Source organism: Cyrtonyx montezumae, unplaced genomic scaffold (genome assembly GCF_038088225.1).
Source record: "Cyrtonyx montezumae isolate F1298 unplaced genomic scaffold, pur_monq_1.0 scaffold_2, whole genome shotgun sequence".
In the NCBI taxonomy this organism is placed as follows: Eukaryota; Metazoa; Chordata; class Aves; order Galliformes; family Odontophoridae; genus Cyrtonyx; species Cyrtonyx montezumae.
This window is the reverse complement of record NW_027071936.1, coordinates 9,078,254-9,102,643: the sequence shown is the minus strand read 5'-3', so window position 1 is coordinate 9,102,643 and position 24,390 is coordinate 9,078,254. Positions and strand designations below refer to the sequence as shown.

At 43.7% G+C, this 24,390-nt stretch overlaps 1 protein-coding gene across 1 annotated transcript in view; it reads left to right on the top strand.

The window, feature by feature from the left end:
- The window catches only part of MAML3 (mastermind like transcriptional coactivator 3), a 413,710-nt gene that overhangs the window by 107,638 nt on the left and 281,682 nt on the right, over positions 1–24,390 (top strand). The window contains exon 2 of the mRNA XM_065736329.1: positions 7,330–8,820. Within this exon, the coding sequence (XP_065592401.1) occupies positions 7,330–8,820 (1,491 nt within the window). The remainder of the gene's footprint in view (positions 1–7,329; positions 8,821–24,390) is intronic.

Here is a 24,390-nt window from a genome sequence, read left to right as displayed (position 1 = left end):
TTCCATGGCTGCTGTCTTCCCTGGGTGCTCCAGGTACTTGCAGGGAATGAAGTGATTCACCATATCGCAAAGGAATGCATCCTTTTTAGGATCTGGCTTCAAGGAAGCACGAAGTCAGCGCACATATACAAATCACGTACGTGATGTATGCGTTTTCAGACTGGCAGTGGGAGCAAGGGAGAGGTTTATGCTGGGGCGGAGGTGGCTGCTGTAGAGGAAATAAAGTATGAGCTGAGTGAGGGCCTCAGATGAAGCCATTGGTTGCATAAATCATTCTTTGTATTTTAGGTTGCTTAGAGTGCAGAAGGTGAAGCATGTGCTTAAATAGTTTGCTGAATCAGAACCTCAATTTAAAATCTCTTTTCTTCCTCTTTACACTTCTTCAGTGGAGTTAAATGGTACATTTGCAGCTCACTCCACGCAGCACATCTGGCCTTGGGAGCCTGTGACTCGTAATCACTGGGATCTGGGAGACCAGAGGAGTGCTTTTCCATTAGTTGTTGTTATTTGCCTGTGTGGGACTCAAGGTCAGCTTGAAGTGAAGGCATTGAGGCAGCGAAGAAATAAAGTTTATAAGGTTTACTTGGCCATATTTAGGGCAAAACTACTATTTGCTACTGCCTGGCCTTTAGCCTATGGCAAGTAGCTCTCAAACCATGCTCAGAGTAATCCAGGACACGTCAAGGGCATCTGGTACAATCCTTTGGCTCTGGTGCTGCAGATCTTCGAGGGTCCTGCAATGTTTTTTTTACAGTGCTGGCTATAACCTCTATTGAAAGCAAAGGAGACCGTAAATACTTGTTTCATGAGACTTAGCATCCTTCGCTGAAGAAGTATTGGTGCAGAAGAAATAATCTTTCTAACTGGACCCGTAGCGCACAGTGACCTTAACAGGAGCTGAGGCCTTCAGCGCATTGCGTGACTGGGCTATATGGTCACACAGGTTTGTGAAGGAGCCGTACAAAACTGCTGCTGCGTGCAGTCTTTTAAATAGATACACAAAGGCAAGGCAAACAAGCAGTTCTAGTGCCGCTCTTCTTTCCTAGGGATGGATCAAACTGACTGTACTGATGAGGGAACTGTTGGGAGGAAGGTGGTTGGTGGGGGAATAGATTAATTTTGGATTTTTCTGAAGCCTTTTCTATGCTAGAATTTTCAGTTAAGTGCTGTCAGTTAAGTTTCTTTTTAAGGGCTTTTTGTCTTTTGATTCTGAAGTTGTGAACGGAGCTCATATCCTACCAGTGCTACAATGGCAAAGGGGAACGGAAGCTGGGTCAGAGAGTGGTTGTTCCTTTGCAGAGCATCCGAACTTTTTCTCCCAAATGCCCCTTCAGTAGGCAGTGGGCTAGCACAATCACACCTCACCAGCTTGCCAGGATTTGTGCTCATCCCAGGGTGATTTGGACCTAGGTTTCCCCAGGGAACTGTTCCTAGTATCATGTAGTGGTTTAAAAAACTAGTGGATAACAAATGAGTAGCTGTGGTACAAACCCAAAGATAACACAGCAGTGCTGGTTAGGGTGCTTTGCTGCTGCTTAGCTTAAAATACGAGCTTTGTGAATTTACTTTGTACACTGATTTGCAGGAGGTGTAGCTGCTCTGAAGTGTCTGCTTTTTATCATTATTCTTTTCCTGTGAAGATTACAAAGCAGATTGGGCATGTTTTCGAGGGGCAAGGGTTTATCGGCACAACTCCCAGACAAGTCAATTAGAGCCTGCCTGGCTAAAACCTCATAACACGCCTTGAGGACGTAGCTCTTGCTGTCTGCAAGGGCAGCTGCAGGGAGAGCGTGGCTCAGCTGTGCTGTGCATGGCGGGAGCAGGCTCTGCCAGCTAAGCAGTGTAGCACTCAGACTCTTAGCACCCTCGTTAAGACTTTTGCACAAGCAGAGGAGTGCTGGCACTCCAGATGTGATTAGGTTACTGCTTTGCCTGTGCTTATCCGACTGGACTAAAGCAGGATTAAATTAGATGGGCCTGAGGAGGAGCGAGCCATGTAGATCGTGCGCTCGGGCTGTGTGGCAGCGATGACAGCATCTCATCCATGAAATAATTTGTGCTGTGAAGTCCAGTTAAACTTGCCAATGATTTTGTATTGAGGAAATTAATTGCATCCATTGCCTGTGTTTTACTCAACAGCTTCCCCAGGGACCCTGCACTCCAAATCTCCTCGAAGCATGTCATTCAGTGACTCTGCATTCATAGTGAGGTTGGAGTTGTGGAGAGGGAGAGGCAGGAATTAGAAGGGAAAATATTTTCAAGGCAAGCTGGAATTGATATATAAGATATGTGCACACAAGTCCGCAAGAAAGAGCACAAGTTTTTTTCCCTAGCGTGTTGTAAACGTACACAATACCGACTTTGCTGCTCAGATTTTTTTGTATACATTTCTCCACTACTTTTTGTACATATTCTCCACTCTTGCACACTTCATTAGCGAGGCATTCTTCTTCCTGTTAATTCCTACAGCAGAAAATGTTTCTTGCGGCGGTACGGTGGGTGGTTTGAGAGGGTGCAGTAAACACAGGTAGAGATGCTTATCTTCTCTGTTTTGCTGCAATTAATATGTGCAGGGCTAGAAGTCCTCTTTTATCCCACAGGTTTGAGCAATGGAAAAACAAAACTTCAGTTTGTGAGGGGGATGATATATCTGTGCTGCAGAGTTGAGTCCTGAGGGAGGAGTAGTAGATGCAGACCTCTCTCTCTCCCACCTCTACAGAACTGTCCTCTTTCCTCCTCTTACCCTTCCCTTTCTGGCAGTGCTGGGGGAAGCATGTCCTGATGTGTGCTTTCTCCAGCTGTGCTGGCCTACATTAGAATCCCACCGTGCTGACTGCAGGTGGTCAGAGTTGCAGCATCTACCTGCTTTGGCTTCACCAGTGTTGATGCTGCTTTGCTCTCTTGCAGCGTCTTTTTTGCTCCCGTTCTTCCCTGGGTTCCACTTGACCTCACAGCATGATCCTGCTGCTGGCTGGGCAAGCAGCTTCAGTGAGGGACTGAGCACTGCTGGCTCTGCATCCCGCTGCTGCTCGAAACACTAACTGCTCCTGTCCAATGGACCCAGCTAAACTGATCATTTTCCTTACTGCTGGCTCTTTCAGATTTACCTGATGCTCTGAGCTTTTTTTTTTTCACTCCTGGCTGTTAACACAAGCGGTTTGTTCTTTAGATAACTGCTTGCAAAAACAAGGCTGATGGTAGTCTCCAGCAGACCTGAGCTGCTCGGGTAACAGGCAGCAGTTTAACCTCATTCTTTCAGCAGAGGTTACTTGGTGAACCTGCAGAGGTTACTGGGGAGATTGGCAGAGCAAGACTTCTGCCAGCTTCAAACAGATTTCACAATGGGAGTTTCCTGTGTATTTGAAATGCTTCAGTGGCCTGCAGGGCGACGAAGCTGGTGGAAGGTCTGGAGCACAAGTCTTATGAAGAGCACCCGAGGGAACTGGCACTCTTCAGTCCAGAGGAGAGGAGGCTCAGGGGACCTTATTGCTCTCTACAACTGTGCGAAAGGAGGTTGTGGCAAGGTGGGGATTGGCTTCTTCTCCTGGGTAACAGTGATAGGACAAGAGGTAACGGCCTCAAGTTGCACCAAGGGAGGTTCAGGTTGTGTACTAGGAAAAACTGCTTCTCAGAAGGAGTGGTCAGCTGCTCAAATGGACTGCCCAGGGGCGTGCAGGATTCACCATCCCAGGAGGTGTTCGGGAGACACAGAGAGGTGGCACTGAGGGACATGGTTAGAGGGCATGGTGGGGATCGGCTGGTGGTTGGAATAGGTGAACTTAGATGTCTTTTTCCAACCTTAATGATTCTATGAGTCTTTCAGAACTGGGCAGCCAGGCCCAGCATGGAGGAGCACAGCATGTGCTTTGAGTGATCGGTTACAATCCCAAATCAATTTGTTGTGTCAGGCTTCATCCTTTAAACACAGGCTTTGGTGTGATGTGTGCAGCAGTGTGAGGAAGTTCAGGTAGTGGGGATGGTTTGATGCACAAAGTATTTTCACCTGTTGGAAGCAGCCTCCTGCCCCTGGGCTTTGCCTGGCTGCTTGTCTGCACTCAGTTCTGGTTTCTGAATACCTGTCTTGCTCCGTCCTCATCTCTGTGTTACACCTGCAGCAAGATTAGGTGAGATCGTTGAGAGCTTGCTGTGGAGCTGGAGGGCCTCAGACACTGATCACAAGGTGCGGTCATGTTTGCTCACTGGCACTGCTGATTTGTTAGTGGCTATCTCAGAGGCAGTCCAGCAAGGATGTCTGAGAGGTGTGGAATCCTTGCACGTGTTTGAGCTGAAGTGGTGGCATGCAAATGGCGATAGTAATTACTCCCCATTGATCTCAGATGAGGCTGTTACAGCTGTTGCACTTTTGCTTAGGTGATTTGTCAGGTCCATTCGTGTTGAGCAGTGCCACTCGACACAGCCGCTGTGGCATGAGCCAAGCACTTGGGCACTGTGCAAAAAGCTGGGGAGTGAACCTGCCGCAGCGTGTCTGCAGGCTCTCATGTCATCTGGCCATCAACTGGAAGCAGAGCTGTGCGAGGCACTGTGAGTGCTGCTTGGCTTCCACAGGCAGGAAGAGGATTTAGTCTCTGTGCCTTTTTCTTCCTTTTTTTTTTTTTCTTTTATATTTTTGAAAGAGCAATAAAAGAACTAAGCAGCCGCTGTCCTGGTCACTCCCCATACATAATTGAAATAGCTGCCCGCTGAAGTCAGCATAAGCAGGGGGGGATGGGGCCGGGTAAGTGGCTCTGACTGTTGCTATAACAACAGCACCTTGGTCTAATTTCTTTTGAAAAATGAATTGCTGCTGGTGGGATGAAGCGAAGCAGCTTCTCCCAGCAGATGAAAGCCCCGCTGACAGCCTCTGTGCTCTGTTGTTTATGTGTTGGGTGTGCTGTGGCATGTCCGAGCAGCCCTGCTGAAAATTTCAGGGCAGGTTAGATCAGCTGGGCCAGGTCCTCGTGTGGCTGCGTGTTGGCATGCACAGCTCCTGTCCTCTGCCTCCCAGTCGAGTCATTTAAAGAGTCAGCCCACTAAAGTTTGACCTTTTCCTGCTCCGCAATGAGAGTTTCTCCAAAGGCATGTAAATAACAGCAAGTCCTGCTTCACCCTCTTTTCTGCTTTGAAATGCAGTTCCATCAGCCAAATGTTTTGTGTAAATAAAGGTAAAAGCCTATGAACCTGGCAAGGATTTTGTTTTTGCTTTATTTTATGCATCAGGAGTCTTCTGCTCCAGGATATAAATCTCGACTCTGAGGCTAATGTCTTCATGAAGCATACTGTAAATCACATGCACAAGCTAGGCACTACTTCTTAGAAGGAAGTGGAGGATGCTTTGCAGGAGAGTATTTTACTTCAGGCTTTGTGTTTTTTACAGAGAGAAGGGGAGGTGCTGGAATTTTATTCCAAGACACTGTGCAATCCTAATGCAGTAAGCTGATGGCCTGTCTGTGGTCAGTGTATGACGCTCAAGCCATCCACTAGTTTACATGGTGGTTGAGAATGAAATCAGGATACGAAAACAGCCGCTTGCATTGAATTAAGTTGTTAAGAATATTTGTGTGTGGCACCTAAAAAAGGGTGCATCTATTTTTGTGGCCCCCAAACCCTCTGAAATGCTGGAGCTAAGATGCGTTGGCAGCCATGAAGTTTGTATGATGCAGTTCCTTCCTAGTAGATCTTTGTGCTACGTTTCTTTCTGCCTACAGTCATTCAGTGAGCAAACAAACGAAGTAAAGGGAATAGATTGTTCTTGTTGTCCCCAAATCTGAAAATGTCTGAAGGAGGATAATGTGGATCGAGACGCTCAGAACAGGCTTTGGTCTTTTTTTGTTTGCAGCAAGGCAAGATCTTTGTACATCTGATATTTGATGGAAAATAGTTTCCATCTTAAAGCTGCTTTTTGTTGTAATACATAATAAACACAGATTAATATTTATATACTGGCCCTGCTTTTACTTTCTTCACTGAAGTCCTTGTATATTTGTACAGGGGGACATCCAAGTTTTACCACATGACTATGTCTTTAGGAGCTGGTATTTTTAGGGTTGGTTATTTGCCTCTGGATATTTGCCTCTTTGATTCTCTTGGTAAACATTCATGTATAAATAAGGTGATGGGTTCGGGATAAATTAGTGAAAGATGCAAAATATGAAATTGTATCAGTCTTAGCCCTGTTCCTTAACGGATGCAAAGTGCTGTGACTTGTGTGGAGTCATTTTTATTTCTCAGGAGGTAGTCGCTCTTATTAATCCCTGACTTGGTATTAGGACAAATTAACATTAGTCTTTCTTACACGGCCTTCTCTTCATCACTAGAAGCCTGCCACAGGCCCTTCGGTCTGGCTGTTTTTACTGCAGCTCAGTATTTTGCTAACGTGGTCTCAGGGCAAAGGGAGAACAGGCTCACTTCAAGACTTCAGCCACATACTAGTGACACTGGATAAATATGGTGGTGTTCAGCTCAATGCAGAGTTTTAGGGCAGGGAGGCAGAGGGGTGAGAGCCATGTAGCATCCCGCTTGCATGCAGCTGTTCTTTGCCTTGTGCTCCCAACAGCCTGCACAGGGCAAGGAGCTGTCCTCTCTGACTGCTCCCCCTGAGTAGGGATGAGAGATGAGTTTGCTTGCCTGTTCTGCACTTGGGATGAAAGGGGAGCCTGCCCTCCAGGATGGGAGACCTAAATGGAGTCTGCCTTGTGGGAAGAAAGAAGGCTGAGGACCTCTGGCTTAGGGCAGGGTTGGGAGCTGAGTGGCTGAGATTACCCTTTTAAAGTACTTAATTGTGATAAAATCGTTTGGATTTTTTTTTTTGGTCTTCTATTGTCCTTATATCAAGGATGCAAGCATGTCCTGAAGGAGTTCTCTGGAGCTATGATCTCTTTGCTTCCTCCCCTCCCCACCATTGTTTTTGTGGGAACTAACAGAGGCTGCTTTTTTTAGCCTGGTACGTAGAGCAGAGAACTTAATGTTTGGTTGTTGTAGGAGAGGACTGTGTGCCCTATCACTGCTTTACTACTTTTTTTTTTTTAACATAAAATAAAGATGATATGACTACATTGTTCTGTATAATATTCGTACAGCTAATTTGGTTGCTTTCCTGGACTTCTCCTGTTACCGCTTCTGTTAGTTATTTGTCTTTTATGTTAGTCCCTGCTCCATACTATATACATATATATATTACTTAATATATTTCATGATTGGATTAGGATAGCATCATGCAAAGTGCTTGTGATTTTATTTTTTAGAGTAGTTATCCGTCACAAGGCTCATCAGCACTTTTCTTCCGCTCTGCAACTGGTCAATGTTGTTTTTTTTCTCTTGTTTTCCTTTAAGCTTCAAGAGACTGTAAAAAGGAAGTTGGAAGGCGCACGATCACCTCTCAATGGAGAGCAGCAGAATGGAGTTTGTGATGGCAGCTTTTCTCCAACCAGCAAGCGGATAAGGAAGGATGTACCAGGCATCGAGGCAATCAACAGCTTGCCCAATAACTTGCCTTTGCCTGCTGTTTCTCCTCTTCACCAGCTTGACATGAAAGCATCCCTGCCCCTGCAGAACAGTGGAACTCACAGTAGTGGGCTAGAAGACTTGGGTAAAAATGGCGGGCTTTCAGAGATAAAGCTCCCTGTCAATGGTTGCAGTGAGTTAGACGATGGTTTTAATGTCCTGCAGAACAAGGAACTAAAGCAAGAGCCTTTGGACGATCCTACCTGCATAGATACTTCAGAGACATCTCTTTCAAATCAGAACAAGCTCTTCTCAGACATTAATCTGAACGATCAAGAGTGGCAGGAGCTAATAGATGAACTTGCGAACACTGTTCCAGAAGATGACATACAAGATTTGTTCAATGAAGACTTTGAAGAGAAGAAGGAGCCAGAACTTACGAGGCCTGCCACAGAGACTCAAGAGAGTGCAAGCGTCAAAAGCGACCCGTCTCATTCCCCATTTGCTCATGTTCCATTAGGGTCTCCCCAGGTGAGGCCTTCTTCTTCTGGTCCTCCGTTCTCAAATGTTTCTACAGCCTCTAGTGTAACTTCCGTATCCAGTGCTCCACCAGCTCCAATCCCTGCAGGCTCACCAGCAAACTGTGTTGTTCAGTCACCTCAGACTCCCAACCAGGCCCATACTCCAGGCCAGACTCAGGCACGGTCGGGAAATGGCTATCTTATGAATCCAGCAGCAGCAGCAACTGTGGCAGGATCAGGGCCTGGACCAGTGAATATGCCAAGTGCTGACTTGTCTCCAGCTGAACAGCTCAAGCAAATGGCCGCACAGCAGCAGCAGAGAGCTAAGCTCATGCAACAGAAGCAGCAGCAGCATCCAAATCAAGCCTCAAGCTGGTCGCCTGTGGGCCCTCCATCTAGTCCGTATGGAGGGCCTTTCAGTGCAGAGAAACCAAATAGTCCAATGATGTATCCCCAAGCCTTTAACAACCAAAACCCAATAGTGCCTCCTATGGCAAACAATCCACAGAAGACCACAATGAATAACTACCTCCCGCAGAATCACATGAATATGATCAATCAGCAGCCAAACAACCTGGGCACAAACTCTTTAAGCAAACAGTCTAATATGCTTTCTTATGGCAACACCAAACCTCTGACCCACTTCAGTGCTGAGCTGAGCCAGAGGATGACCCCACCAATGGCAAATCCCAGCAAGAACCCCATGATGCCGTACATACAGCAGCAGCAGTCCCAGCAGCCGCAGATGCAAGCTCAGATGGCACACCTGAGTGAGGAACAGAAACGCATGCTCATCATGAAGCAGAAAGGAATGATGAACCAGCCCATGGCGTACGCAACACTTCCTTCCCTCGGTCAGGTAAGTGCACATATGCGATACGCGACAGCCAGAAAGGGGCTAGTACAGAGGTTTATTGACTCTTTGCACAATCTCCTCCATTCTTTTTTTTTTTCTGGAACGTATAGAATGTCATTGCAGATGCTTTTTGGATTTTTCACGTGATGTTAGAGCTTGATTGTTTTCTGAAATGGCTGAAATTATGTTGCGTTACCTTTAAGATATGTTGTTAAATGGCTGTTCTTCTGAACCATCACTTTCCCTGTGCTTCTACTGATGAGTGCATTGGGCCACTCTGCAAAGCTTTGGCTCTGAAGTTACTACTCCTTGGAGAATTTGTTTCATTTTCTCATAATAAAAAACTTGATGCTTGTAGATCCCAAACCTCTGTATGGCTTCATTTCCGCAGTGTAGTTAGCATTATAACAAAAAGATGGAGAGGGTGGCTTACCGTCTTGGGGTGAACGCATTTGATGTTTTGGCTCAGGGAATGAAGGGAAGACGTTTTGGGTGCTGAGTATCTTTGGTTTCCATTGGAAAAAGTAAATGTATGTGAATGGTTTTAGTGGTGCTTGAACCACGGCTGAAGTGAGATTGTTTGTTTCAGGACTTTTAAGAAGTTTGTAGCAAGCTTAAATATTATAATGCTGGGAATCTGTAGAGTCTTCTGACTCGCTTTCATCAAGAAGCTAAAGCTGTGTTGTTTTGAGTGACTTGGCATCAGTCTCGCTTGTATTCCATGCTAACCTCTGGCCTGGCAGATGCCAGACTTGGGGAGTACTTTGGAATTAATTAATAACTGGCTTGAATAATGGTTGTAGTAATGCCAAACAGCCCTGTCACCACCTAGCTCAGCTGAATATTCTTACTTGCGTAGGCTCTGTAAACATCTGCACACCCGTGTAATGAAAAGGCTTGAGAATAAATCTTCAGGATGTTGTTATAAGGGTTTTAAAAATAATTAAAGCTAATGAGTTCACAAAGTAGGTGATGCTCTCATGGAAGTTGTGCCACCAAAACACATCAGGATTTCTGATATAATAGCACGCTGATAGAGTTGTTGGTTGGTATTTTTGTTTTACAGTCTTTTACCAAATTAACTGTTTCCACGCCACCTATAAGAGCATGCACAATTGTGACACTGTAATGCATGTGGAAATACAAAGGAACAAACTTGTCATTTCTTCAGCCTTTGGAATTTAGGGATCTACCAATAGCAGGAGCAGGAGGTTTGTTGGGTCAGGATCCATTACATATTATTTAAAGTGATTTGCAAAACAAAAATAAATGTTCATCTGCCTCCTATTAATGATTCGGGATGTATGGTGGCAGCTCAAAGGTTTGTATTTGTGTTTTAATTCTGCTTGCCTACTGCATTAGAAGTTGCTAGTCTAAAGCAATTCCTTTTGTGAAGACTTACTTAGAGGATCACTGTGATAATGACCTTAAAGCCCAGACTGTGATCAGAGATACAGATTTGTCAGGTTGTAATTGAGAGGCATGTAACGTTTGGTCAGGCTGTCTGATGTTTAATGTTTTTGTTACATCTGTTGAAGTCAAACTCCTGTTGAAGAATTGAGAGCGAGTACTGCCTGTGTGAAAGAGTTAATGTCTTCTCCTCAATTTCATAAGTTGAGAAGTTCATGTTACTATCTCTCTGCAGTTGTCCTGTATGAACAGAAAGTCAAGATTTCATATGTCTAGTCTCACACAGTTCCTTTTTTAATATAGGAAAAACTAGATATTTGTATAAAACTAAACTTCTAAAACCGAGACCAGATATTAAGTCATTTCTGTATCTTACAAAGAAGAAATTTAAGGTAAAGCCATATTTTATTATATAAAACTCTCTTGCCTACCCAGAAGGGATTTTGTTTTGTGAGGAGGGTTGAAATAATAGATTTCTATATGTAATGCATTTTTTTCATTCCTTTTCTTCCTGCTTCCCTAAAAAGCACTTTTTCTGTGGAAGACTGGAAAGCTTTATTATTGTGAAATGTACTTGGTAGAAACGGGTTGTTTTTGCGAAGGTGGTAAAATGATCAGTTGATATTGTTGATTTGCATCCAGGCTGATGCAGATTATCTGGTTCTACTACTTACTGCAGGTTGTCTGTGGAAAATAAGGAGACTGCACCCTTCAGTTAGCATCACACTTTTGAGTGTAAGGGGAATGTACTTTTCGGTGAGCTTATAGTTTTTCTGCATTCACTGCGGTTTTGGTCTTTGACACAGAATTGTAAAAATGTTTGTGCTTGTTTTAAATAATCATGAGGATTTAACAAATGGTGTTTCGAGGGAAAGAGTTCTAGCTATTGTATCACGAGGCTAGCAGTGACCATATGTTTCTGTCAGGGGTCTACTGTCTGGGGACGATCAAGACCCAGAATGTGACTTAGGGAGGATCAGGCATGTACAAAAAACAGAGCCTAGTCTTATTTTCTGTGTACTGCTGCATCATTCAAGTATAGTTGTGTGCTTGTGCAACACATACATTATTAAACCTGTGTCCATTTTGACCTCTCTGTTGTTAGTGAGCAGAATGCACTCGTGACTACAGTCACTTAGCGCTCTTTAGAGAGGCACCATTTTGTCTGTCCAGGCCTTTTGGACACTATGTGGAGGTCAGTAGGCCGCAGCTGCCCTACGAACGTGTTGGTGAGTGGCTGGTGCTCAGGGCTGGTGTCTTGAGCTTGCTGGGTCAAATGCTCTCGTGGCGGAAGGAGAGCACTTAGCTAGACGTCAGGGACAGCAGCAAAACCAGTGTCTAGCAAAAGGCTTTCTGCAGTGTCAGCTTTGAAACTATTCCTGTCAGACACAGTGGTCTTTTGCTCCGTGCAGACCAGGCTTGGCACTGTGCCTGTAGCCCCTCCACGCTGATGGGAATGAAGCACACACCCTGCAATGTGATAGCCTTCATTTTATCCCATAGCGTGTTCTCTTCAAAGAAGTGCTGGGTGGGGTGTTTTTCTGTTTTTCCACAAAACAGACACAGCTTTGGATTTTGAAGTAGGGGAATTTTTCCAGCACAAGGCAGAAGATAGTACAGGCTGCTCTTGCAGGACTGAGCATAAAATCCACGATCACATCCTGACCCATCTACAGTGAGCAGGGCTCCATCTGCTACTCGTGTCCCCTCATGCCTGACTTTTCTCCACTTGGACAGATTTTTACTTGGAAATCCCTGCTCTTAGCCTTGCCCCAGATACCCTGATCTGCCCTAAAACTGCTTATTAGTGTGTGAGGATGTGGCATTTAATGCCCCTTAGCCTTGTTCTTCTCATGGATACTGCTGTGGATGCTTTGCTGTGGCTATAGGCTAACACATCAAACACAATTTTTCCCCGGGGCTGGTAACTTGTGAGGTATTTGAGGGGTAGAGGTCTTCTGCTGTTCTGGTTCCTGTGCAATAATAAAAGAAATTGTTTTGGCACCGAGATGCAGCAGGGGCTTTTTAGGAGTTCTTATGTGATTTAAGGAATAAAAGCAACCATAAAGCAACTTTTTCTCTAGAAAAAGTAGAGCTTCAACCCAAAATACTCCATTTAGTTTTTGAAGACGTATGTAAGGTTTAATAGGAGGCATATTTTCCTTTTTTTTTTTTTTTTCTGTATTTTTGAACCAAAAATTATTTCAAATGGGGGGAAAAGGAAAGATGTCGTCTTTGGAAATTTTCAGAATCATTAATTGTGCCTGTTCTTGGTTCCAGCTGTTCAGTATGTGTGCATAATGGTAAGAAAAAAGCAGCCAAATGGACTAGATGTTGAATGGCTGAGAGAGAATTTGATGTTTGGAGCCAAGTGAGGGAGGGAGAGTAATGAGAGGTTGAAACAAAACAGAATTCTCTGTGGGTGTAAGAAAAATAAAACTAGACTGCAGCTCTTTGCCTGCATGAAGCTGTGAGGATGCTGCAATTATAGTTCCTATTGAAACCACCGGTTACATTGTTTGAAATTAGAGGGATGTGAATGAAGAGAATTGACACCATACTGGAAGAGCTACCTTCAAGTTCTTTTCTGTCTTTTGTTTTAGTCATAAATTGAAGATGTATCATCTGCTCAGTCTGTTTTTGTATGCAAAGGATAAAGGAGACGTGTCCAGAGAACGTTTCCGAAGTGCAACTGTCTCTGTCCTTTCCAAGTGAAAAGGTGTGCTTCTCCCTGGAATAGTGAAAGGTTTTATACTTTTTGAAGGTTATCTTTGGGACAGTGAGAAAAAGAGATTGTTGATGAAGAAAATCTAAAGATATGTATTTACAACATGAAAGAGTAGCAGAAACACAACTGTCTTACTAGATTTTAGGGGAAATGGGATAGAATGGAAATAATGACCGACACTTTGAGGATTGCTTGGTGGACTTCCTATAGAGACATAGTGAATGCCTGTCTTCGCTATGTTTGACTTGTAACTGTTGTCTTCCACAGAAGGTTTGCTCTGGAGTTCTAATGCAGTGACTGCCTTTTATAATTGCCGAAATTTGTTCCCTATAAGTGAGTCCCCCATATACCCTGAAGGACGGAAGGGTAATGGAAATTAATTCCACCCAAGTTAATCTAGATGACTCGTAAGTACTAGCCTGGCCTTCCAGTGCTTATCTTTCTGGTATCATCTGCTCATTTTCTAGGGAAGAGGTCATAATAATAACATGAATTGCTAGAAACAAATGTTAACACTACTTGGCTGACGTCAGATCTCCACTACACGGTGCTAAGATGATCTCTGGTTAGCTGATACTTCTTCATTAACTGTCTCTTGTGATCTGTATGTGTGTACTTTTTAACCTAATACATGCTTTGTTCATGCCTTACACCTAATGTTTTTCTCTCATCTAAGCCTTGTGAAATCGAAGTATAAAAGCACTGTTCTCTTGTCCTGATGGAACCAGTAATTCTACCATGAGAAAACCATAGCTGTCTTTGGCGAAACCTACTTTCTTGAAACCACGCTGATGGGTATTCCTGCTTTATCCTCTGAGTCATTGCTGACAGAGAAGTGAAATCCATCCTTTTGCTGGAGGCATGTCAGAATAACTACTCTTTTCTATGTCTTAAATATCACAGTTGTAATGGCAAACCTTCAGTTCTTGGAAATTTCACTACTTTTCCAAGACGTTAAAATGCATTGTGGTTTCCTTCTGGCCTGGTTTCTGTAGGATTCAGAGACTCGGAGTGTTCTTGTTCATGAAGGAATTGTCCTACGTTACCTTTAGAAGACAAAAATTTGTATTGCTGATAGCACAAGGAGTATGTTTAGTGTCCTCTCTTTTGAAGTATCCGCAATAGCACGCTACTTTTCTCTGCACGATCTAGATTGTGTCATAAAGAACAGTTTGCTCTGTTATTTTCATAGGCCTGTTAGTCTGATGATACAACATACGTCAACCAGTGCTTTGCAGCTTTTATTAGTTACAGCAGTTATCTCAAAACATGGTGATTTGGAAATATCTGTAGCCAGTAGCAGCATTATTTTTACATATAGAGCTACACCTTCCTGCTGCTTTTTTTTATTTTTCCCTTACTAAGCAAGTTGTCATCATCAGTTTTCATTTTCCAGCCTTATAACCCATTCCACCTGCTTTCAGCAATACCAGCCATGATCCATTTCTTATTGTTCATAGACCCCTCACTCTTCTTTATTATGCATACTCTTACTGTCAGTGTACAATGATGTAACACTGTGTTCTTTCCGCATGCTTTTACAGTTGGATCTGTCACAAGCTGACAACATGGCACTGCTGAACGTCCTGGGATATTTATAGCATACTCTTCCATGGGCTGGTTTGCCATCCCCTATGCGTAGCCATAACTAATTTAGCATGAAAAGGTGGATGCTTTCCATACTGGACAATGACAGGAATTCAGTGATAGTATTCTTGCATCCCCTGGAAAATCAAAAGCCCTCCTCCGTTATGTTTCCTGTTTTCCAACTCTTCTTTACCTATATGGGACAGAAGAATGATTTCTAAAGTAATGCTTTGATTTTCCCATCCACTCTTGACTCTAAAAAATGAAACTTAATGGAAAACATTTAAAAATGCTAATATTACATTAATGCTGAAAGATTATGTAAGACTGGTGTTTTTCCTTACTCTTGTTTTAGTGTCATCTGTTCTCATGGTACTCAAGTGGATGACTAGAGCTATGGTGTTCATGTCTTTACTCCTTCTTCATGATCTGTAAGCCTAAATTTCTTTCTCAGAAGTTTCTCTAGTCATGTTTGTATTTCCTTTTAGGAAAGAGGCCTCACAGGAGCAAATCACATTGGTTTCAAGCTGCTGCCTGCAGTGAGAACACGGGTGAAGTAGTTGCTCAGCACAAAGAGCGTGTTTATAAATTGCTTCACCTGCCACCAGCGAATAGCTGTGCACTCATTTCCATGTGCTGTGGATTTATTAGACATTGCAGTTAACACTAGTAACAAACTCATCACCAGATCCCGGCCAGATTTAACAGTACAGATCCAGGTCTAGGAATGTCTTCAGTTCATCTCCTTCTTAGAAGCATGAGGAAGACACCTGTGAAGAGGTTGGTGGTTGGCTTTCTGTCTCTTCTAATGGCAGTCACACAAGCTGTGTCACTGAGTTTGAAAAGGCTCTGTTGGAAGACAGGAGATGCTTTACAGCTGTCCACCCAGTTCCTGAGCACTGGGCAGCTCTAGAGGACAATACCTTTCAGATAAGTCAACCGTGAGCAGTGGCAATCCTATGTAGTGTTGTACAGGCTGCTTCTTGAGCAAGGGGGCTGTTCCACAGTTGCTTTCTTATCTTTGCATTTTGGCCCTGAACTTACTCAATCCTACCATTTTTCCCACAGAAGAACCACTGAAAGAGTTTTTTTTCCCAATCATTTGTAACGATCCATTTATAAATAAAGAAGCAATTATTATTATTATCATCATTAGACACATCTCAGTGTGCTTTAGATAACCAATAGCTTGCTGCACTAGCTGTAAGGAATTGCCCAGGCTGCCTTCAAGCTGCTCTTCCTCCCTGACAAGCGGGGTCCTTTCTTGTCTCTCAGACATATGAAACTGCCTTCTGACTATGATAGGTAGGGAACGAGCTGTTAGTAAACTCCTTTGCTAGGAAAGCCTCTTCCTGGGTAGTCTGGAGCTTGTTCTCCATTGTAGGTATACTCTCCTTGTCTTTCCCAACCTTTGCATAGGAAACTGGGAACTGGATTTAAAATGAACTGTCTCTCTGTTTGTATATTATCTTTTTTCCGTCTCCATCCCCTAGTAGGGATCTATACGAACTGAGCTTGCGTTCCAAGCAGAGTTGTCATTTTAATCAGTATGTGATGGGAAGATTCACTTTGCAGGTAGAGATCCTTTGCACCAGAATTACCTCATTTCTAAGCAGTACCTCTTCTGCACTCGTTTTGATGTGGAAGGGATAAGATGGCTGTGCTGGGCTGCCATGTGCACGTTGCTCCCCACCTCACACCTCTCTCCCTGTTAAGGAACTTGCAGTAAGCGAAAATGTTTCTAAGGATTGATCAGTCAGCATTCAGAGGTTCCAGGCAGGGTATCATGTAATTAAAAAGCCTATTTCAAGCTATTAATAGGTTGTGACCACCTTAAAAACAAAGTTGCATCTTCTTCTTTTATTCCATTTTTCAGCCGGCCATGTAGGTGGCTCCTTCCCTCTGCCTATAGCTCTGCTCTCAGGTAAACAGAAGAAGGACCACCAACTGGGGGGCAAATCAGAAAAAATCGCTGTGAGGTCTGCATTCCCCCCCGAGGCTGTTTTGCTGGAGAGGGAGGGAGTGTTTGCAGCACCCCATGCTGTGTGAATCCGCCTTTGTCTCCTGCGCCAGTTCCTTTCTTGTTTACAGGCTGGTCCTGTGCAGGCTACTGCCATCCCAGAGCTGAGCATTGAAATAGCTGAGGCCAGGCTGGGAGCAGGGAGGAAGGTGAGGTGAAGTGCTGCCTTCCCTCCTACCGAGTGCTATGGAAGTGCTATTGCAGTGCTCTGCCTGGGCCCTTGTACAGGGTGTGGAAGCCGTGTGTCAGACGTGATGGTGCCCACCTCAGAGTTCTTGCAGCTAATTCAAGCTTACACGAGCTGACAGCTTCATTTCAGGTAACACAGGGAAGCGCTGAAGAACCTAGAAATGCCACAGTTGAAGTTGTCTGCAGTTATCTGTGCTGCTCTGGAAGCTGCCAGAAGTGGCAGAAGAGGAAAAAGAATGCAGGAAGAGGAGCTAAAACATACAGATATCTTATGGGAGGCTGAGCACTGCTGGAAAGAGAATATTCTCTGCTGTGTCGTAATCCCCAGGCTACTTAAATGTTCCCAGCAATGCTAAAACAGGCTGTTTGCCTGTCCAAATGCAGGAATAAAAGCCAACTATTTTGCTTGAGGAGAACATCAGTAAATACCGATTAATGTTGCCGCTTTGGTCCAAATAATACTTTTCAGGAGAAAAGTAGTTGTCTGGTCTTCAGTGGCTCCTTGTCATTCATCCTTGCTTGCCACAGTTCATGGCTTTTAGCCTCTTAGTGGTCTGCAATTGTGTAATACCTCTTGAAAGACAGTCCCAGTAAGTGGTTAAGAGTGCACTCAGGAGGTTCTGCCAAATCCTAGCTGATGCATCTAATTTGCTGAAGAATGTGGCTTCTGCGCTCTCAGCAAAGATTTCATTCCTTGTGAGCAGTGGGAAACCTGCCCTTCCTGTGCAATTGTTCAGCAGCTTAGTGCTAAATCTGAGGCAGCCAACTTTGTCACTATGGAGAGAGACTGGTCTGTTGGTTCCTCAGTTCTTCATTCTCGTGCGGTATTCTTGAGTTCTCCTGTCTTTATTTAGACTCTTTTCCTGTGTGTGAGAAGCATTTTGCGTGTATCAGCCTGCAAGCATGTCTTACACATTGCGAAGAAACCACAAATTCTGTGTCAACACATCTTGCAAACAGGTGGCTTGCTTGTTTGCACCCAGTGGGAGCTTGTTAGCAGCTCTTGCTCCGTGATTAGAGGGGAAGCTGTCTATACAACGCCAAGCATCTCTGACAAAAGGAAGCCCAAGTCCATTAGCTCTATTACAGAATCAGACTTTTATGTTTTAGCTGTCCCTTTGTTACTTCTATTCCTCCCTTCACAAGCCTAGTCCTTGGCTGCTTGTGCTAGCATCCTTCTGTAAAATCCGTTCTGCCTGCTTCCTTGCTGGAAGCTAAAATCTCCTCATTTAAATAATACAGGTATACCTGTAAGCTGTCTTCTGTTTCCTTCTGCTTTGGTTTTTTTTTTCTTTTTTTTTTTTTTTTTTTTTTTTTTTTTTTTTTTTGAGAAATGGAGGGCAAGACAATGTGTTCAAAATACAGAAATAAAAAGGTATTTAAAGGATCAGCCTAGGAAGAGTTTAAGCTCTGCCCGGTAAAGATGCTTTTTCCCCATCTGATGTGATGTTCCTTACAGGCTTGAGAGGTAACATCCTGAAAAGAGTCTGCATCCTAAATTACTTTTAGGATTGCTTGGGAAAAGGAAAATTCCCAAGAGTGCCTAATATGTGCATTCTAGGGAACTGATTTCCAGTGTGTGCTTCTTTCCTTCTTTTTCTCCACATCAGCTTTTGCTTCTCTACCTCCCTTTCTTATCTGTTTAATAGCACAGAACCATTTTATGGTCTTGTCGCTCTGCAGGAGCTCACTGCAGATGCTATGGCTTTGTGTGGTCCAGGAACCTCAGGCTGATGGAAGTAGGATGAAATATTTGTTGTCATAACAAATGCTTTTTTAACCAGTCTTGAAACAGTTGAAGGGTCGGAAGATCTTAGATGCAATTTCACTGATCTGGTACCACCCATGTGATAAATATGGCTGCTCCGCCTTCAGTCTGCCCACTAATCCATCTCAGCCTGGACTCTGGCACTTGAAACTATAGAGCAGCTTCGCTGGATCAAGCTTATCATAGAAGGCTAAAGCTAAAAAGTGTATGTTGGAGTTTTGTATTTTTGAGCTGCTAGTGACATGTAGTTTCCTACTTTATGAGGTTTTGTTTCTGGCAATAGAAGGGCAGAGCATTAGTCTTAAAGCTCTAGTATTCTTATAGAAGTAATTCCAGGTGATTATTGTTGTGATGTTCAAGCCTTGTTAATGATACCTCCTCTTGCCCTTCATGTGGTGTGAACCTGTTCTCATCGTTTGAAGATAGCTTCGTTATTCCCACCGAGAAATGTGTAAAATTAAAATATTGAAAGCCTTTCAAGTCATTTCTGAAGTACGACATACATCACAGATGTACATAGCGTGCACATGGATGTACAGTAAAATGTGATGTGTGTGGTTACTACGAGGCAGTATCTCCCTCCTTCATGTCCCCAGCTGGGTGTCACCAGTCTGGTACCAAGAAAGATGTGTGGGTTTCTGGGAGGGCCACCAGCCTTGCTCGGTGCAGTACAAGATCATGGTGGGCAGGTGAGCAGTACCTGCCCACTCCCATGCATCTCACACTTGAAGCTCTGGGTTTTGGCTGGAGATATCTCTCCATGATGTGAGGGCAGTCCCTGGGTTTGCTGATGCAGAAGTTTTCATTTGCAGTTGCCTGGTCCCTGCACCTCATTTGCAGACAGCGTGAGTGTAACGCCCTTGTTTCTTCCCAGTGCTCACATACGAGTGAAAACCACCACCAAAACCACTGTCCTCTGCTCTGGTTGCACACGGCATGGGCTGTCCTCCATGGGCTTTGCTGAAGGATAACAGGTGTGTCACCTGCAGATGCGATCACAGCTTGGGGTGGGCGTGGGTGGCATGCCAGGTGTATGGCAGCATATGATCATATCAGCATATGATTTTAGTGGTGGAGAAAGATCAGATCGGTGACAACCTAGCGGTGCCTGGAGGGTCAAGAAGGGATGAGGACTGTTGTTTGGAGCACCCTTATGGTTTGTATTTCTCCCCAATGTCCGTATCATCTTGCCTTCCTGCTTTGCTCACCAGCTACCCCTCAGAGGTGTTACGTCGCAGGGCTCTTGCATTTTGGCCTTGTGAAGTGGTCAGAGCTCTAGCAGGTAGCGGGGTGGCCAGCATGAGCTCCAGTGCAACTGAGTTGACTAAGGGCAGGGTAGGGCTTTGCTTTCCTCTCCTCCTGCTCAGGCCTCCGCTCCAGGCTCAGCATACCGTGTCAGAGAAATCCAAAGCACTAATGCAGACAATGCTTCCAAAGAACCCGTTTCTCTGGAAAAAGTGTGGCCATTGGGAACGTTCTCATGGCCAAGCCTGAAGTGCGTGTTCTGCTTGGGATATTGGGTTGCTTCTATGGTGACGTTTTATCACCTCGCAGATTTTTCAAAGCAAAAAACTCAGGTTGCTGTGATTGATTTTTTCATTAGTGGAGAATCACGTGGGATCTCTCCTTCATTTTCCTGACCTATTCCACCACTTCTGTTTTCCCTTCATGTTCTGTGCCTTCTCAAATTAGTGGGTGCTTTCTCACCTACACAGCCCTGGTCAATGAGAGCACTTATGCAAGGACTGCACGCTCTGCCCCCTGTGCATTAATGAAATTGGAGAAAAGGTGTTTTTTTTCCTAGTTCTTTAGGATTAGATTCATCTTTTTCAAAGGCTTTTTTTTGGCCCCACAAAATTAGATCATTGCCATGTAAAAAACACCCCACTGTGATCACGGCTTAATTGAACAATGCCAGTGCCTTCTTGAATGTTGTTCCCATCTCTTCAAGATTAAGTAAGGTCCAGTGGGCTGGGCCTTTGATCTGCATAATAAAGGACAACAAGGCAGTTTGCAAATCCTTTCTTTCCATCTTTATTTGCAGTTTGGGACCAGAAGGCTCGAAATATTTTCTGCTTGCTAAGAGGAAACTTTATGTAATAGATGTGGAGATGCCATTATGCTAATTAGCGTTGTTAGGAAAAATCAATGCACGTATGTCATCCAACAGCAAGCGGTGATCTTCTCACAATCAGCAATTTATCATGCGTTGCCGATGCAGTAGGGCTGGGGCTATTTTATTCAGATAAATTTCTCATTCACTTAGTCAGTAAATCATGGTGCACTTCATGATAGTCATTTTTAATGTGATTGCATTTTGTTAAGTTTTAATCACGCATAATGGATTTTATCTAGCAAGAAGGTCAACCTGAAGTCTCTTCCTCTGTCGTTTGTATCTTACCCTCCCAGCATGGGTGAGCTCATGGCCGTTGCACTTCTTCCTCTGGATTCCCTACTGAGAGACAGTGACAATTTGGAGACTGATGACCCTTTCTCGTACAGCACTGGAAGGAGGAGAGTGGGAGGTTTTCCCTGCTGTATTAAGCTATTTAGACACCTTGTGCGTGCTGATGCTGTGACTTTTTGCTCTGCTGCAACTTCCATGTGGAGCCTGATGTGCTCTTCTGAGGTCTCATGCTCTGCAGTTACTCTGGTACAGCTCAGGCGTATTCGCTGAATTAACACTGTACACAGAAGCTGCTTTCCAAATGAGCTTGATCTTTTGTTTGGTGAATGGAAATAGAGTAAAACTGCTCTGTTTTTTGTTGTGTTTTTTTTGTCATTGTTGTTCATATTTAAGAGAAGAGCACCCTGAAGACATTTTGTCTTAAGATGTTTTTTTAGTGCATCTCTTTCTTTCTTTGTCTCTCCAGTGCAACTTTGCCTACAGCCCCAAGCATTAGCAATGCAAAGCAGATTTTGAAAGCCAAGAGGGATCCAAATTCTTTCAGATGAACACTGTGATACAAACAAACAATAAAAAAAAAGATTCTAGAAAGAATAAAGATTGTCCAAGTGGCATATGGCATGACAATGACCCTGCTGTAAGGACAGACGTATGAAGCTAATGATAATCCTATACTGGAGCCAGATAACATCCTGAGGTTAGGAAATCAAAGCCCCATGCTTTGGCTTAGCGGAGAATTAGCATGGAGAGCTTGCCTTAGCTCTGGAAACAGGGCAGTTTGGCTCTGTGTCATGTTGCATTTGGGATTTGCGGTGTTGGCAGCAGCAAGATCCCGTATTACCCTGTGCAGGAAAACCAGACCCATGGAGTCTGACCAGGGGAACAGAGTACGTTCAGTTAGGCTTCCATTTTTTGGTGGACTGTTAGTTGGGGTGCGTGCAGTTACAGTTAACTCTTCGTATAAGGGCCTTTCTGTTCCCATGTGAGCGTGCCACAAGCAGCTGGGTCCCACTCTGGGTGATGCTGGAGTGGGAGCAGTGACACTTGGGGCAGGGGCTGTTGCAGCTGCTCCTGCGCTTGGCAGCAGTAAGACTTTCAGGGCTTCTTTGCACGGGGACCACGGGAGGTTAAGCTACAGCAAAAGACGAGACTTGAGTTTGGAGAAGAGTGCCAAAGCACTTTGTTTCTCCTTAGTGCCCTTGGTGCAGGCAATCCTCCAGCCAGCAGAGCTGTGGCACCAAGGCTGGCGTGAGTCCACGCTGGGGCTGTGGGGACCACTTCTGTGCGGTCAGGAGTTGTGTGAAGGCACGTTTGGCTTGCAGAAATAAACATGTGACGTAATTCTTTCCCTGCTGGTAGCACACAGGCGTGGCTTGGCATCAAATGAGCACATCACTTGTTACATAAATGCTTTACCCTCCTTAAATTAAAAAAAAATTAAAAAAATAAAAGCAAGTTGAGGTCAGTAATGAAAACTAAGAATTTTTGTATTCTCTTAAAATACCTCTGCATCACTCGGGCCCACCTCCTTTTGCCCCACTGCATGCAATTTTTCTCACTTTTTCCCCTCCCTGTTACCGTTTTAAAAGATACTTCACAGTATAATCTTTCTTAGTTGTTTTCTGAAGGAAAGTAGGTCGTAACTTCCAATATACAGTACTCAGTGTTAATATCAATGAAAAACAATAGCAGAAATTAATGGGAGTTGTGTGAGTTTTGGATGCCTCGGTGGCATTCAGGCAGGTTTGATTTTTAAAATGGCAAAACAGTCTCTGATACAAAAAGCGTCAACAAAAAGATGTTTTCAGTATATTCATAACATTTCTTTTTATATTGACTTTCATTTGCCCACAGAGGAGGGATTTGGGTACAGAACGGAAGCACAAATCTCAATCTAAAGGAAATATGTGATTTAAAAAAAAAAAGTAGTAGTTTGGGTGGAAATCTCTTGGCTCAGTTGGAGAAGGTGGATGAAGAACTTGAAGAATTTGTTGTAATTACTCTTAAAAGCATATGCACATCTTTTATATGGGGTGATTATTGGTCAAGAATGGGAATCTGTCCTGTTTTTTTTCCTATGTCATATGCATTAATTTCTAGTGAACTTGTCATCATAGTATCTGCATTCCAGCCACAACGTTAAGGTTATGAAAACATATCTCAATCACTCCAGAGTTGAAATACTTTTTCTGTTTAAAAGGCATGCATCAGTTTTTTTAATCTAAGTTTTTTGAAAAGAATTTGAGTTTTGTTCCTTCTTTTAGACACAGGCTTGAGCATTTGTTGTTTCTCATTACACTTTGCATTCAAATGGTGATGTTATTAATATATATATATATATATGCACGCACACTAATTGGTCTCTGTGCGTATCTGCCTTTGCTTTACTATTGCATAATCTTTTTTTATCCCCTGCAAATAGAGTTACATTCTCCTGCTTAGGATAGTGTGTGATGGAGAAAAGATGATGCTCATTAAAGTGCTTAACCAGGAAACAGTCTGCTTCTACAATGTGTTCTATGAAATCCGGTCGGTTGACAGAGTAGCTATGCTGTATTTGTTGCAAGTGATCGATCGCTGATAGTTTAAAACTCAGAGGTTGGGAGTTGCTCTTGTAAATTGAAGAGGATTATTTCATGCTGTTAAGCATCCCTGTCAGAATATAAAAGTGTATTAGCAGAGATATGATTGCACACCCTAGGGTTCCTTGCAATATTTAATTCACTAAACACACTTTGCAAAAATCAGACTAAGCAGCCAACGTTTTTGCTGTGTGGCTTCCTTTGGATCAAACAAACAGAAAACACGACACTGAGCTGGCCTTGCCTCTGTGATCTCTGGACAGCTTTTTTGCTTTGCAAAACGTATTTTGGTTCAGCATCTCGTCAAGTTGTTTGTGATATGGACAGCTAATGGCTTGCTTGGTAATGGGATTGTGAAAACACTCTTCGTTATTATTGTATATAATTGTTTACCTGTGTTCCTGTTGATCTTGTCCTGAACTTCACAGTATTTCTGGTTGGAGTGCTAAAAATAAGTTTTAACAGTCATAAAAAGGGAGCCAGTAAGTGGTGGTGTTCCCTGCTGTGGGCCATAGCTACCATATCTTGGTGCGCTCTGCTGTATTCTCCAAGTGCAAAGGGAAGTTTTCAAAAGGGCAGATGCCTCAAATCCTGCAGAAACTGGAAGTTGGGTCCTTAATTCTTTTTTTTTTCTCTCTCTCTGCATCTTTATTGCTTTGCTTTTTCTAAACCTTGGTAGGCAGCCTCTCCTCTGCCCCAAGTGAGCCTTGCAGGAGTGCCTTAACGTTGGTTTGTTTGGATTTTCTTAGCAGTCACAGGACCATAAGGCTTCAGTTTTGTGGGCAGAAAACTGCACTGTTTAAAGCAGTATTTATTTTCTTCTTGAGTGTATAGCTTTTTCTGACTCCTGGCTGACTCCTGTAGCCCTGCATGTGCTCATTC